Source organism: Falco rusticolus, chromosome 8 (assembly GCF_015220075.1).
Source record: "Falco rusticolus isolate bFalRus1 chromosome 8, bFalRus1.pri, whole genome shotgun sequence".
Taxonomy (NCBI): Eukaryota; Metazoa; Chordata; class Aves; order Falconiformes; family Falconidae; genus Falco; species Falco rusticolus.
In genome coordinates this window covers 12403930-12417226 of record NC_051194.1, presented here as the reverse complement: position 1 = coordinate 12417226, position 13297 = coordinate 12403930, and the positions used below count along the sequence as shown (strand labels likewise).

General features: G+C 57.3%; 1 protein-coding gene across 2 annotated transcripts in view; it reads right to left on the bottom strand.

The window, feature by feature from the left end:
* Positions 1–5420, bottom strand: part of PPARGC1B (PPARG coactivator 1 beta) — a 57527-nt gene extending 52107 nt beyond the window's left edge. For both annotated transcript variants that reach the window (XR_005105917.1, XM_037398509.1), the window contains exon 1: positions 5266–5420. Coding sequence is in view for 1 of the 2 variants with exons in the window: in XM_037398509.1 (XP_037254406.1) it covers positions 5266–5349 (84 nt within the window). In the remaining variant the exon portion in view is untranslated. The remainder of the gene's footprint in view (positions 1–5265) is intronic.
* Positions 5421–13297: the final 7877 nt, after the last annotated feature.

The window sequence follows — 13297 nt, the reverse complement described above, 5'->3', positions numbered from 1 at the left end:
AACTGCAACCTTTAGTCTCTGGCTCATTACTACAAGCAGAGGCAGCTTACAACATCCTCTCCAGGTGCTCACAGGAGGGTAGCTGGCCAGGCAGCGGGAACCTGTCCCTTCCCAGCATGGCACCTGGGCTGGGGAGCCAGCTGCCCACTCTTGGGGTGCAGGCAAGGGGCTGCCCCAGCCCGTGCCCCCCAGGGAGGAGGAGTGCCATGTGGCCAGGGCTGCGGCGGCTGGCCCGGCACGGCCGCGCTGGCAGTGGCAGCTCCAGCGCGTACAAAGTTCCCCCTCTGCTAAATCACTTCATGCTGCCAAGCAGTCACGAGAAATATAAGCCCGCGCAGGGTTGCCATGGAGCGGGGCTCGGCGCGGGAGCCCGAAGCTGATTCCTCCGGCAAACGTGTTTGCTGACCAAGGCCCTGCCAGCACCTCGTGTCCCCAGCTCCTCAGGGGCAACAAGCGAGCGCAACGTGCGTGGTCCTGGCAGAGCCTTATCTCTGGGGACAGCTCTTCCCTCACCCGGCAGGGCCAGGGCCCCCTCCATACTGAAGACCCCCACGGGTGCTTGGCTCAGTGCCCTGCAGGGACGGTGCTTCTCGCCCTGTGACACCATCTCCCCAAGGCCATGGGCAGGCAGAAGCAGTGGTGGCTTTGGTGGCGTTTGCCCCACAGGCACCGGGCAGCAAAGGCACAGACTGCTCCTGTGCAATGCCTCTGCCCCAGCCAAACAGGCGACATCCCCGAGCTCCCATGGGTGCTGGCACATGCCGGCCGCGGGATGCGTGCCCTTGCCAGCGCTCTGCTTGCCGGCAGTGCAGATGCAGGGCTCCCACGCTCTGCCGTGAGCTGGCCCCCAGCCCCGCCAAAGGAGATTGCAGAGACTGGCAGGCTTCTGCACCTCAGGAGCAGCAGGCAGCAGTGGCCAGCAGCACAGCAAACCACCTGCCAGGAGCCAGCCCACGGCATCCCAGTCTCCAGCCCCATGCTGGGGACCACAGGACCCATTCCTCAAAGGTAGGATGGGGTCTGGGGCAAGAAGGGCATCCCCTGGGCATTTTTCATTGAACAACCGACAGCACTGAAGTGCCGGAGCAAGTGAAGTTTCTAACTACAAAGAGGCTTTTGACATTGGAAAGGTTAATGTGAGAGAGAGATCCATCTCCCTCACAAAGCTCCCTTTGCTGGAGGCACTAGGTTGAGACCTTAATTATTCACCTGTTGGACAGGTGCCTTTCCATTACAGCATGAGAGTGGGGCAGGGATGTGCAGGCAGGAGGGAGGGAAGCCCACAGCGTGGGGCAGCCCTGGGGCCTGCCAGTGGAGCACCGGGGGACCCAGTCAAAAGCAGGGGGTGAAGGCAGGCAGGTGAGCAGCGATGCTCTCCAAGCGGCCCGGTTATCAGGCCAGCCCTCCTTTCCCCGGCTGCTGCTCCCTCCCGCTGCTCCCTCCTGGCTCTGAGCAGCAGGCTCAGGAGAGCAGTAGGCTCAGGAGCATGCCGCGCTTTCCATCTCCCGCAGCTACCGCTGCGGCGCAGGCGGCTGCTGGCATCCCCAGCAACCACTGCCCCACGCTTTGCAAACGTACTGGCGTGGCCTCGGTGAACTGCCACTGGCAATAACTGCCACCGTGCCACAGCCACCCTGCAGTGCTTTCCTGACAGAGCGAGGAGGGCCTCCAGCCCCAGCAATGCAGCAGCCCTTCAACCCAAGCTGCAGCAATGCAGCCAGGCTGGAGACACACTTTGCAGAGGCCCTTGGGCTGTCTCAGTCATCCAGACACCCTCCCAAATCTTTGAGAGAAGAGCCGCAGAAAAAGCAGAATATCGGTCCGCTCAGTGAGGACTATCAGAAATTAGGGATGCATCTCCCCTCTCCAGTTCTAGCGGTAATAACCCACCCGACAGATCGCTTTTCCACCGAGGGCTTCCCTGTGCCTCCTGCACTCATCAGTGGATTAAGCTGTTAGCAGGAGGCCGGGAAGTTAAAGGGAATATTGTATTTCCATTCATGTGATCTTTAAGCATCTCTCTGAGAAACAGCCTGGGTTTTTGGGTTTCCCCCCCCCTGCTGCACTTTGTTTGGGGTTTGTAAACAAATCGAAACTGTAAGAGTCAAACCACTGCTGCCTCTCGCAGGGATGCCAAGAGTCGCCGGCCGCTCCGCGGTGCTCACGGCAGAGCTGCCTGGCTGGCACTCTCCAGTGCCTGGTGCCAGCAGACGAACCAGCTACAACCAGCTTCATACCTCTGAGCAGCAAAGAGTTGCACAAAATGGTTTAAGCGGGCCCAGAAATGACACGTTTTGAGTCGCAGCAAAATGAAACCACTTTTTGTGTTGTTGTAAAGGGAAAAGGAGTTGGCAGGAGAAAGGCTGATATCAATTGAAAAACCCTGGTTTTCTTTCTGTAGCAATGCAGGTACCACGTGAATCATTGCTGTCCTCAATATGTAAATAGAGGTTAGCAGGCATCCTCAGCACAAGCCCATATAATTAAGGGACTGATGCAAATATCCATGTAAGACCTCCACTGTGCATCTCCCCAAGAGCTCTCCTGAGGATCCCTCCCCTGGAGAGGAAGGGATCACCTGGCACCTGCATGCACCCAACTGCGCCCTTCTTCAAACCTACTGCAAAAGCAAGGACTGGGGAGGAGCATGGGGGAGAGAGGAGGAGAGTCAGAGTTCCTCAAGATTTCCACGAAGGAAACGGCTAATATTCATGATCTCATGGCCTCCTGACATTGTAGCCTCTCAGGATAACCTGATCTTGTGCTGGAGCACTGGGGTCTTTGCTGAAGTAGCTTTCGGGCTTCATTGAGAAGTCAGTAACCCAGTTGTAAGCAGAAGCTCGTACAGTAGTAATGGGGAGAGACGTCAGCAGCCAGCCCGGGTCCGCCTCCCGCTCCGACTTATAAAGCAGGCATGTGACAGCAGCCAGGGCTGGAGCCTGCCCTGCAGTTTCATCAGAGGTTAAGGTACAAGCACAACACAAGCTTACAACTTCAGGCGTTTCTTAAGCAAATGCACGCAAATCATAGCTGGGGGGAGCTGCTTTTTTTTTTTTTTTTTCCCTTCTCCTTTTTTTCTTTTCTTTTTACCCCAGCCTTTCACCCCTCTGCGCACGTGGGGACAGAGAGGAAATGCAATTATCAAAAGCAGGCGCCGGGCGGGAGAGCAAACACAGGCTGCACACCGCTGCTGAGGGAGCCTGCAGCGGGCTGCGAAGATTATACACGTTATACACCCCACAGACATCAGACTAGCACTAACTGTGCGTGTACCTACACCGCACCCTCCAATACAGTGCACGTATGGGAGAGGGAGAGAAAAAGAGGGGACAGGCAGAGCAAACCGTATTTCAGGAGATGCCAGAACGGTCTTACTAGATCTCAGGCCATTTCAGAGTCCCCAGTTTTGCAGGGGATGTTCACAACATGGTGGTTTTGCACCAGGGAAGGATGGAAATTTGCAGGATTTTTTTTTTTTTTTTTTTTTTGCCTTAGCAATCCCTTTTTGGAATAACATTCCTAAATTGGCATATCAAACACTGACCAAAAAGCAAAAAGGAAACAAACCTTCAGACGCATGCTGCAATCATTGCAAGCTTTTCATTTCATGTCAAGCACGTGGAGAACAGGCAGGTTATTGCAGGGAAGTGGAGCCAAGAACTTTCACCTGCCCAGGGAGCAATGGGGCCGGTGGGAGCTGCAGCCTTTCTGCCATACTTCCTAGGGATGGCATCCCACACAACCAGCCTCCTCTTCTCTAGCTGACGGTTCTTTCAGCAATAATAAATCCGTCCAAATCAGAAAACGCAAACTGCTTACAAAATCTTCTCAGCCCACTTCTCACCCTTCCTGACCCTTCTGCCATAATCAACCTGTCAGCAGGTCTTCGTTAACAACCGAAGCCACCACCTCCCCCTTGCTCTGCCCCCAGCAAGCCGCCCGGGTCCCATGCCAAGCCGGAGTGCTCTGGAGCTGGTGCAGGCGAGGAGAGGTGCTGGGACTACATCAGCCTAGCTGGTGGCAAGACCTGCCTGGTTCTGTCTGGCACATGCGCCAGGGGCAAATCTGATTTACCAAGTCTTGAGACCTTACTTGTTTTGAACCCAAACAGCAGGATTAGTCCCCATCCCATTCCCCACACACATGCTCCTGCTGTTTGCAATCCCGGAGCTAAACTGGTGAGAGAGCAAGGGTTGGGATGAATGTGCTAGCTTCACAATCGAAGCTATTTTGTAATCTGTGGTTATGAAAGTGAAGGGCTGGAGGGATGATACATAACTACAGAAAACTCTCCCCACTTGCACCAGCCTCATCAATCCGACTGCGAAATGCGCGGTTGTGCTCCTGATCAGTCACAGCTCTGGCTACTGCCCGGCTCATTGTATAGCGCCGCTCTTCCACCCCCCAAAATGGAAAAGCATGCAAGCCCTATAGCCAGCACAGCTCGCTCTCGTGATCGTGCAGGAGCTGCCAAGGAGCCTTAATCTGATTTTAATACCCAGCTCCGTCCCAAAGGGAGCCCATCCAGATTTTGGAGCTGCTGACTCGCGGCACCGAGACCCCCTCTCCCTGCCAACCACCCCCCTCCCCAAACCTCCATCCCCCAAGATCCCAGCCCGTATGCGTGTAACTGACGCTCGGCATGACTCATCCCACAGCCCGGCTCTTATCAGCCCCCACCGCGCAGCCCCCTGCGGAGCCCACCCCCACCCCCACCGCCCTGCAACACGGCGTCCCCCTCCCCACCTTTGCAGCAAGGGGGGTGGGGGGTGGGGGGTCTGTTGCAAAGGGAGGTGTGTGCGCCAAAGCCGATCAACCCGTCAACTTCTCCCACCGCCCCCCAAATTCCCTGCAGCAGACGCGGGGGTGGACTGGGGGGTGGGGGGGGTGGGGGGGGACGCGGGAGTCCACGTGCGGGTGGTGCTGAAAGCGCCGGCGGGGCTGGCGGGGCTGGTACCGCGCCGGGGCCGCCCCGAAGCCACGGGGAGGGGCGCGCAGAGAGCCGCGGGGGCGGCAGGGTTCCGCGCGTCCCCCCGCCCGGCATTTCCCCCTCCGCGCATCCGCGGAGTAAACGGGACCCCCTGCAGATCCTCCGGGCACCTGGGGAAGGAGCCGGTCCCCGCACACCCCGGTGCGTGCAGGGACCGGCTCCTTCCCCAGGTGCCCCGGGAAGCGGGGGAGGGGGGGGGGTCTGCCGGCTCTCCCCGCTGCAGCTGCACCGCGCTGGGGAGCCGGACAGCAAAGCCCCTGCGCCGCCCTCCCTACCTGGCTGTCAGCGAGGTAACTGAAGACGAAGGAGGAAAGATCCTCGTCGAGCAGAGAGCTGCAATCCGGCCCCGGCTCCGCCATCTTCCACCTCCGGCTGGGGCTGAGGCGGCACCGAGCATGCAGCAGGCGCGGCGGCGGCGGCGGGGAGCCGGGCGGCCGGCGGGGCGGAGCCGCCCGCAGCCCCCGCCCGCCGGCTGCGGGAGCCGGGGCGGGCGGCCGGGCCGGGGGGTGGGAGGGAGCCGGGCAGGGGGGACACTCGCTGCAGGGTGCCCCGTGGGGGCTTGAGCCACGCGCGGGGCACCGGCACCTTCCCGCGGGACGCGTGCCCACTCGGGGTACCCGCTTTAACCGCCGCTGTGCACACCTGAAAAGTGCCAGCTCTTAAAACGGGGGGGCACCCCGGGGGCTGCCAGCACCGCTGGGCGGTCCCTACATCACCCCGAGTTGAGATACTACAGCCTGAGTGCAGCGCATTGGGCTGAGGGTCACATCAAGGCTCGGGGAGGGGGGTTCCCCGCAGTTGCAGAGTGTCCCCAGGGCCTGCAGACACCCGCGTGGCACCAGCACCTTCCCACTGGACGGGCACTCACCCAGGGCACCCACTTCAAACACCGCTGTGCGCACCTGAGAAGCACCAGCTCTTAAAAGTGGGGGTGCCCAGCGTCACCGGGCACCACTAACAGCCCCTCAGTCACCCTGCACTGAGATACACCAACGCAGAGTGCGGTGTGTGGGGCCGAGGGTCTGCTTCCAGGCTCGGTGGGTCTGCACTGGAGTGGGGCCGGGTGGCTGAGAGCAAAAAGTAACAAGAAGCAAAAGATTTTCACATTTCCCTCGGTTTTTTTCTCAATGCTTATCCCACTGTTGCTGCAAGCATCTCGGTATCACGCACGTCATGTTTCTGTCTGGGGTTTTGAGGCATATACTAAAAGCCCTTTCAGAAATAATTAATGATAGGACCAAAAATCTCATGAATGTTCTATTTACTTACTCGTAGCAATTACATGGGTAAGAGCAGGGCTTGGCACTGCAGCTTGAATTAGCTGATACACAACCAACCGAGTGGCAACACCTGCAACCTAACGGCTCCAGATCCTCAAATTCCCTCAGATGGACGGGCAGGATCAGTGCAAATGGCTGACCAAGCAAAGCAATACAGAGCGACCGAGGTGGAGAGCTCGGCGTCAGGCTCCGGTGGGTGAACAGAAGGTGCTTCTTTGGTAGGAAAGGCTTGCTGCCCGTCAGCGTGCTTGCCTTGCTTTTGTTTCAAAGGGAGAGCTGCTTCCAGCCACTCTGTAGTACCTTCTGGCCTGCATTTGGTCCAGGACATGCTGTAAACACCATGCAGTGTAGCAACACTGGATTTTCCCTGATGATCCCAAGCTTTGCACCAAAAGAAGATGTCAGCAGACAGCCGCCAACTCTTCCTCGTTGCTGTGGCACTTTATTACTAATTACTGTTATGAAGTTCTCAAACAGTTACCCAAGTTGCCTTCCAAGCTGCTCTGCCAAGCGATGAAACTTCTCTTCCCGTGGGTGGGAGGTCTGGGCCCAGAAACGCCGCTGCTGGGATGCACAGCTGCAGCTCACAGCAGGCACAGCATGGAGCACAGCGCTGCCAGACTGCACCGGGAGGGCCCGGGAAAGGAAATTGCCTTGCTCTGGAGCATGTGCAATTCCTTGCAGACCAAGACTTGAATTCCCAGTTGGTGCTGCTGGCTGGTGATCTGGAGTGCATTCCTCCCCCCAGTCCCTCCTTTGCAGAAGACGCAAGCGCTGAACACTACAGAGAGAGGAGGTGAACTGCAAAGAGGAGGGACGCTTTCCCCATCAGGGGAAAAAGCAGGAGTAGAAGGCCCCACCATAAAAGTAGTGGTTTGTGAGGGATTTGTTGCACAAAAGGCAAGGTTCTCACTTGATTATCTCGTGATTTCCTTCATACCAGTTGTACTCAAATAGGAAGTAACCATTCATGGGAATTACTTGTGAATGGTTATTCTAAAATCATGTTATGCATAGCCATGTGTTTCAGAAATACCTTCCCTCTTCTGGTGTCTGTGCAAGCACAGTTCCTCCTTCCTTGCTAACCCAAGATGAGCCCTTTCCAGCCCCCAGCTGCCAGAAGCCTGCAGGGCACCCACCCTGGCATCAGCCACCCGTGCAGTACAGCTCGGCCAAGCAGCCACAGGTACCACAGAGCGTGAGGAAAGCAAAGCTCAGCCCACGCTGCCCCATTTCTCCTCTGGATGGAGGATGGTTAGAGCTTCTTTCAGCCAGGTAGCCAAAACTGGATGGGATGCTGGGGTCAGGCTGCCTGTGTGCTGGGAAGGGGCCAGAGGACAGCAGAGATGGAACAAAACAGGGGCATCTCAGAGGGGTGGGCTTGCTGCTGCTTCAGGGTTTCCATGGAATCCCAGAGGACGAAGTACAGTTGTTCACATGGCTGCAAGTTGGTGTTAACATGCTCCAACCAAGTTCTGCTCCTGACTGCTCTGGACTTTTGCACAGTCCAAATATTTTTCTGTGTCTTTTGGGCTTTTTTTCACCTATAGAATGGAGATCACACCACTTCCCTGTGCCCTGGAGCTTCTGGGGGGATTGGTTGAATAATGCTCATAAAAAGGGCTTCGAAAGCACCAGGAGAGAGGCAAAGGAGGACAAGATGTTATAGCTGGTATTGTCTCCACCTTCTTAGAAGTCAGTCACGTGGCAGCCTCAGAAATACCCGCGGTGGGCAGAGAGGGCATCTGATCCACAGTACTTCAATGCGATGGTGTGAATGGGATGTTACATTCTCCATGTGCACGCACCCTTCTCTCTCTGTGCCCAGGGTGACGGTGCAGTTTCACGGCTTTCCTCCTAAACCAGAACCTGAGCTTTGTGAGCGGGAGAGCTGCCGGAGCTTTGGCTTCTACTGCTCCTCGTATTTATATACCCAAAGAGGTGTCAGCCACAGTCGGGCAGAAATCAGCCGCTGGTGCCCACCCCGTACCGGCCACCCTGGCTAAGCCGGAGGGCTCCATGGCACTGTGGCACTGCGCTGGCGCTGCAGCCGGCTGCAGCAATGTGATGCTAAGCCCAGAGGGGCTGAGGATAATATTACCAAGGTAAACTATAACAGGAAAAGTCTACAAATGCCCTTTCAAAACAGCAGAGAGCAAGTAATGTCAGTAGGCCAGCGGTCAGGAGGGGACAGGGTTTGAAGGTACCCTGAGCCTAGCGAAGGGCAAATGTGGGGCAGGAGCCAATGAGCGGCGGCAGGGCTGGAGACACCCCATGCTCTGCAAACTGCTGCCTTCGGTTTCGCGTTGCAGCTGCTCCTGTTTGTGCATGGGAATATGTTGTAAGGGCTGGGCAGCGTGGGCAGTGAGAGGCAGCGGCACATGGGGCTCCTCTGAGTTACATCATCCCCAGCCGCTGGTGGGTCCTGGCCAGCCCCCTGTGCTGTGGCACTCATGCAGCCCTGGGGAAAATCTGCGTGGCAGCCAGGATGGCCACCCTGGTGGCCACTCTCGCAGGGGACCCGGGGGACAGGGGTCTGTGTTGGCTGGGTCTCTTGGAGGCAGCGGTTGGGTAATCTGGGGGCAGCCAAAGGGGAAAGGGCCCCTGAGACTCTCCCAAAGTCCTCCCCTAAAACAATCTTCATTCATGTGGGCTGCTAATTGCAGGCCCTGCTCCCACAGGGCAGCAGTGGTTAGCAGTGCTGAACTCCTGGGTTTTGCTGAGTTTCTCTGCTTGGTTCCCTTCCACAAGTTCTGCTTTTCTTTCCCCTCAGCCCCACTCAGCACTCAGCTCAGCCTTGTCCTTCACCTGAAATCACTGAGCACAGGGACCTGCTGTTGCTTTTCCTCCATGCTTTCTGTGTCCAGTGGCTCATGATCAGCTGTGTTCACCCAGGGGAGCTCCTGCTACCTCCTCCTCCTCCTTCTCCTCCTCCTCAGTTTGTGACATGAAGGCTCTGTGATGCTTAATGGTGAACAAGGAGTGAATCTCTGGAAATGCACTGCTGGGTTACATTCGTTCCCCTCAAGCCTGCTTGGAAACTGCCCCTCCACTCTCAGTCTGACATCCTCTTTGCCACAAGGCTGAGGACGTGGTCTCTTGGGCTGGAGAGGACCTGGAGATTTTTTGTGGAAAAAAAGAGTGGATTCAGAAGACACGTAGGTGCTGGCTGGGCTCCTTGCTCTGAACTCCAGCTTGTCCAGGGAGCAGAGCCATGGCAATGCTTATTCAGAGGTTGCCGTTCTCACTCCAGCATCCCCAAGCATCATCAGGGAGCGATACTCCAACGTGCCAGCAAAGCCCATCATGCAGGCACACACAGGCACCATATCTGCCTGTGCAGGGGCAGAGACCCCCCAGTCCCCTCTCTGGAGTGCACCCAGCAGAGGGTCCCTCCCCACCCTGTGCCACCAAACTCAGCTAGCTGCAGTTGTCTTTCCCTGGAGCAAAGGAGCCCAGGGCCGGCACTGAGGGCTGGGGGGGTGCACACACACAGGGTGATGTGCAGGGCTCCAGCCTGCCCGATTCTGCAGCCTGCTCCTCTCCAAAACTACAGCCTTGCTGTGGAGCTAAAGGCATGCAGCTATTGCAGAGGAAACCTATGAAGAAAGAAATGTGGTGACAAAGGAGTAAGAAGAGGTTTGTGGATGAGCTATTGAAACAGATGGGAATTTCCCGGAGCAAGCAGCAGTGGCCAGGCAGCACGGTGGAGGGTAGGGAAGGCTCCTGTGCAATGGCTCATGCTGCCCACCAGCTGTGTGGGCTGAGCGAGGAGACCAGGATGCCCATTGACTCCTTATGGTGTTTTCAGTGACTCATTTGTCTGCGGGAAGCAGCACACCCACAGCAGCTGAAGCAACCTGTCCTCCTCCCCAGGCTGCTCTGGCACAGCGGGGCCAGCAGGCCCCTTCTGCCCAAGGACGAGAGCCTGGCAGCAGCCTGGGGCACCCAGCTCACCTCATACCTCGCTTTATCTAGGGGAAGAAACCTGCTGTCAAAGACCCTGCACTGCTTTTTCTGCACTGCCTGACATCCCACCATGGAGGCACAAGCCTTCCCAGTTTTGCCAGCAGTGTCCCCACGTGCTGCCCCAGAGGCAGCCTGGTGCGCTGGCACCAGCCAGCTATCCGTGTGCGGGGACCAAAGGGAGCCTCACCTACAGCACATGTCCCTCGTGCTTACTCTTGCTCTGGCTGAACTCAGCTTCTCTGCCACACCATGCTACTGGCGGCTCTCACGCTGTGCTGATGGTGTCTGTCACAGCCCATCAATGTCTCCCCACTGTCCCCTTGCTAGCCTGCTTGCCTCATCCCTGCTTGTTGGGCTGCCTCTGGTCCTGCTAGCACTGCGTGGCCTCCCTTCCCTTTCCTGCCTGTCCCTGTCTGGCAGGACAGCATCGGGAACTGGGGTGTCTCCTCCATCCCCATCATCCTGCTGCCAGCTGCTTCTCTGCTCTGCTCACTAGGAGTGAGGGGCAGAGGAGATGCTGGCTGAGACCCAAACCAACCTCATCCTCCTCTGCTGACCCTGGCTCTGAGCCGGGTGACTCCTCCTGCCTCTCCATGGGAGCTGCTCAGGGACTGGGTGTTGCCATCAATGTTTTCTCTTCCTCTTTCTAACTGCCTCTTCCCAGACACACACCGCGATCATCCAAGCAGGTCCTGATCCCCCTGCACCAGCAGAGCTGGCCAAGGGGGTGAGCAGCAAAGGGAGCTGCTTTGGATCCCCAGCACTGCTGAGCAAGGACTTGCCGTTCCTCAACCAGCTGTCACTGGCAGGGATGTTCGTGGGCATCTCCATGCCTTGTGGCCCCCTGCCCAGGGCAACTGGCAGCCAGGCTGCCCTGCCTGCCCCTGGGACCCCGTCCCACAGCACCTCCTCCACAGTACCCCTGCCCTCCTCACCAGCTTTCCTCCGAGCATCCCTCACAGTGACCAGCCATCACTGTCCACAGCTACTGCACCCCTGGCTGAGGCACCAGCAGTGTTGGAAGGGGCCAGCTGTCAGGTCCCAGCTGCCCCAGCTGCAGGCACTGGTGTTAAAGCAGAAACCCCTCCACAGGCATCCCCTCCTGCTCCCCTTGCCAGCTTGGCAAGCGGAGCTGCCCGCAGCACTTTGGGGAGCATCAGGGAGGGGGCCATGGGCTCAGTGGGGCTCGAGGCCGGGGTGCTGGGGCAGCAGGCACTGGCACATCTCCCAGCCCCACACAGACACCGCTCTGCTGTTTCTCAGCACCTCGGCACTGTGTCCCCGGGCAGGAGACACTCTAGCTCCAGCCAGCACTATAAATAAACCCACATTCTTTTATCCCACCAAATAGGTTCTCATTGATTATACCTATTCCTCCTCCTCCCTCCTGCGTCCCTTTGATATGTGAAGTCAGCTGCAGAAGAGCTCGAGGAGCTGCCAGCCTGGTGAGGAAAATGCCACCCCCTCCAGACCCTCTACCCCTGAGAGAGCCGCTCTCCCCTGGATTTTGCTCTCTGAACAGGCAGCACTGCTGGAGGAGAAGAAACAAAGCTCCCCGGTGGAAGTTTGCCGGCTAATTATTTATTAATCTCCTCCTGACAGTGCAATTGCCAGCAGCAAGGCAGCCCCCGAGCCCCCTGCCATGGGGAGGGGGATGATGAGGAGGATGGAGGGCTCTGCTGGTGGGGCCTTGCCATGGCCAAGGAGCTCAGCGTGAGTCAACACATGGTTTCCTTCCCTGGCTGCTTCAGTTACAGTTGTGCCGGTGGCTGAGATAAGGGGGGCCCATGGCAGAGGCCCCGGGTCACCACCCTGGAAAGTGTTGAGGGCTGGTCCCAGGGTGGTCCCTGGTCTCTTGCAGGTGATGTCAGCCGGAGGGCTCAGCCCCTGCCGGATCAGGCAGTGCACAGATGCCTGCTTGCTGCAAGCAGTTATTCCGCACACAGGAGCTCCCCGTGCAGAGATGGCTAGCAACAGAAATAATGCAGCAAAATCACAGCTCACACAGTCTTCCTGGCACTTGAAAGCATCTCAAGAGCTTAAAAAGCTGCAAGATGCTCTCATTCCCATCCTTTTCCTGCTATCCTTGCTGCTCACTGCCTGTGCTTCAGGGGGGTGCATCACTTTCCCAGGCAAGCGGTACCAAGTTGAGCATGGCAAATCCTGCCTGCACCATGCAGCAGGAGGCAGGGAGGCCGTGTGCTGCCCGCCGGAGCAGGGCTACGGGTGACTCATCGCCATGCAGTATGCAATTACCAAGGCAAGTGCAGGCCCCTGCTGTTTTGCACAGGTATCTGTGTCAGCCAGGGCTATTTCCAGCTCTCTCTGCACTCCCAGCTCCTTCAAGAGGTAAGGAACACAGCCGCCTAGCTACTCTGCCTGCCACAGGGACAGGCACGATATTCCCATGAGCAAAGAGCCAGGGGGTTGGATTTTGCATCCAAACACTTGAATTGCACAACTGGGGGAGGAGGGTGTGTTGTGCGATTGCCCACACATTTCATGTATTTAAGGGTGCACACACAGGCATAGACCAAATGGAGACACAGAGAGATGCAACGAGGCAGCACAGCGCCTGTTGCCACCGACTAAGCATCAGGCGAGGAGGATTTAGAGCTGTTATTATTAGTGATGCTGGTAGTGCTAGAAAGGAAGCGGCAGGGATGGGATAAAGCAGAGTTTGGAAAATGCTCTGGCCTGGAAAGGCAGGGAAGGGACCAGGACAAAAGGGACAAAGCAACAACGTGCAGCAGCTCTTCTCCCTTCCGTGATGGAGCAGATAACTGCAAGCTCGGTGGGTCAGCATCTCCATCTCTTGATCTGTACACTGACTGTGCGCCATCCCCCATCAAGCTGTTAAGCCAAACCACACTCAGAGAGTGAGATTTTTTGATTCCCAAAATGTTTGCTTAAGACTTTGCTCATTACTTGGTCTCTGTGAGCAGGAAGCAGGGGAAAACTTAGGCATTGAGCACTTCTTGGACAAGCTCCAAGCAAGGGCTACAGGCCTCCAGCCACAAGCTTCATCAGCTACAAGGGTTTTGCAGCTGGGGTTGTC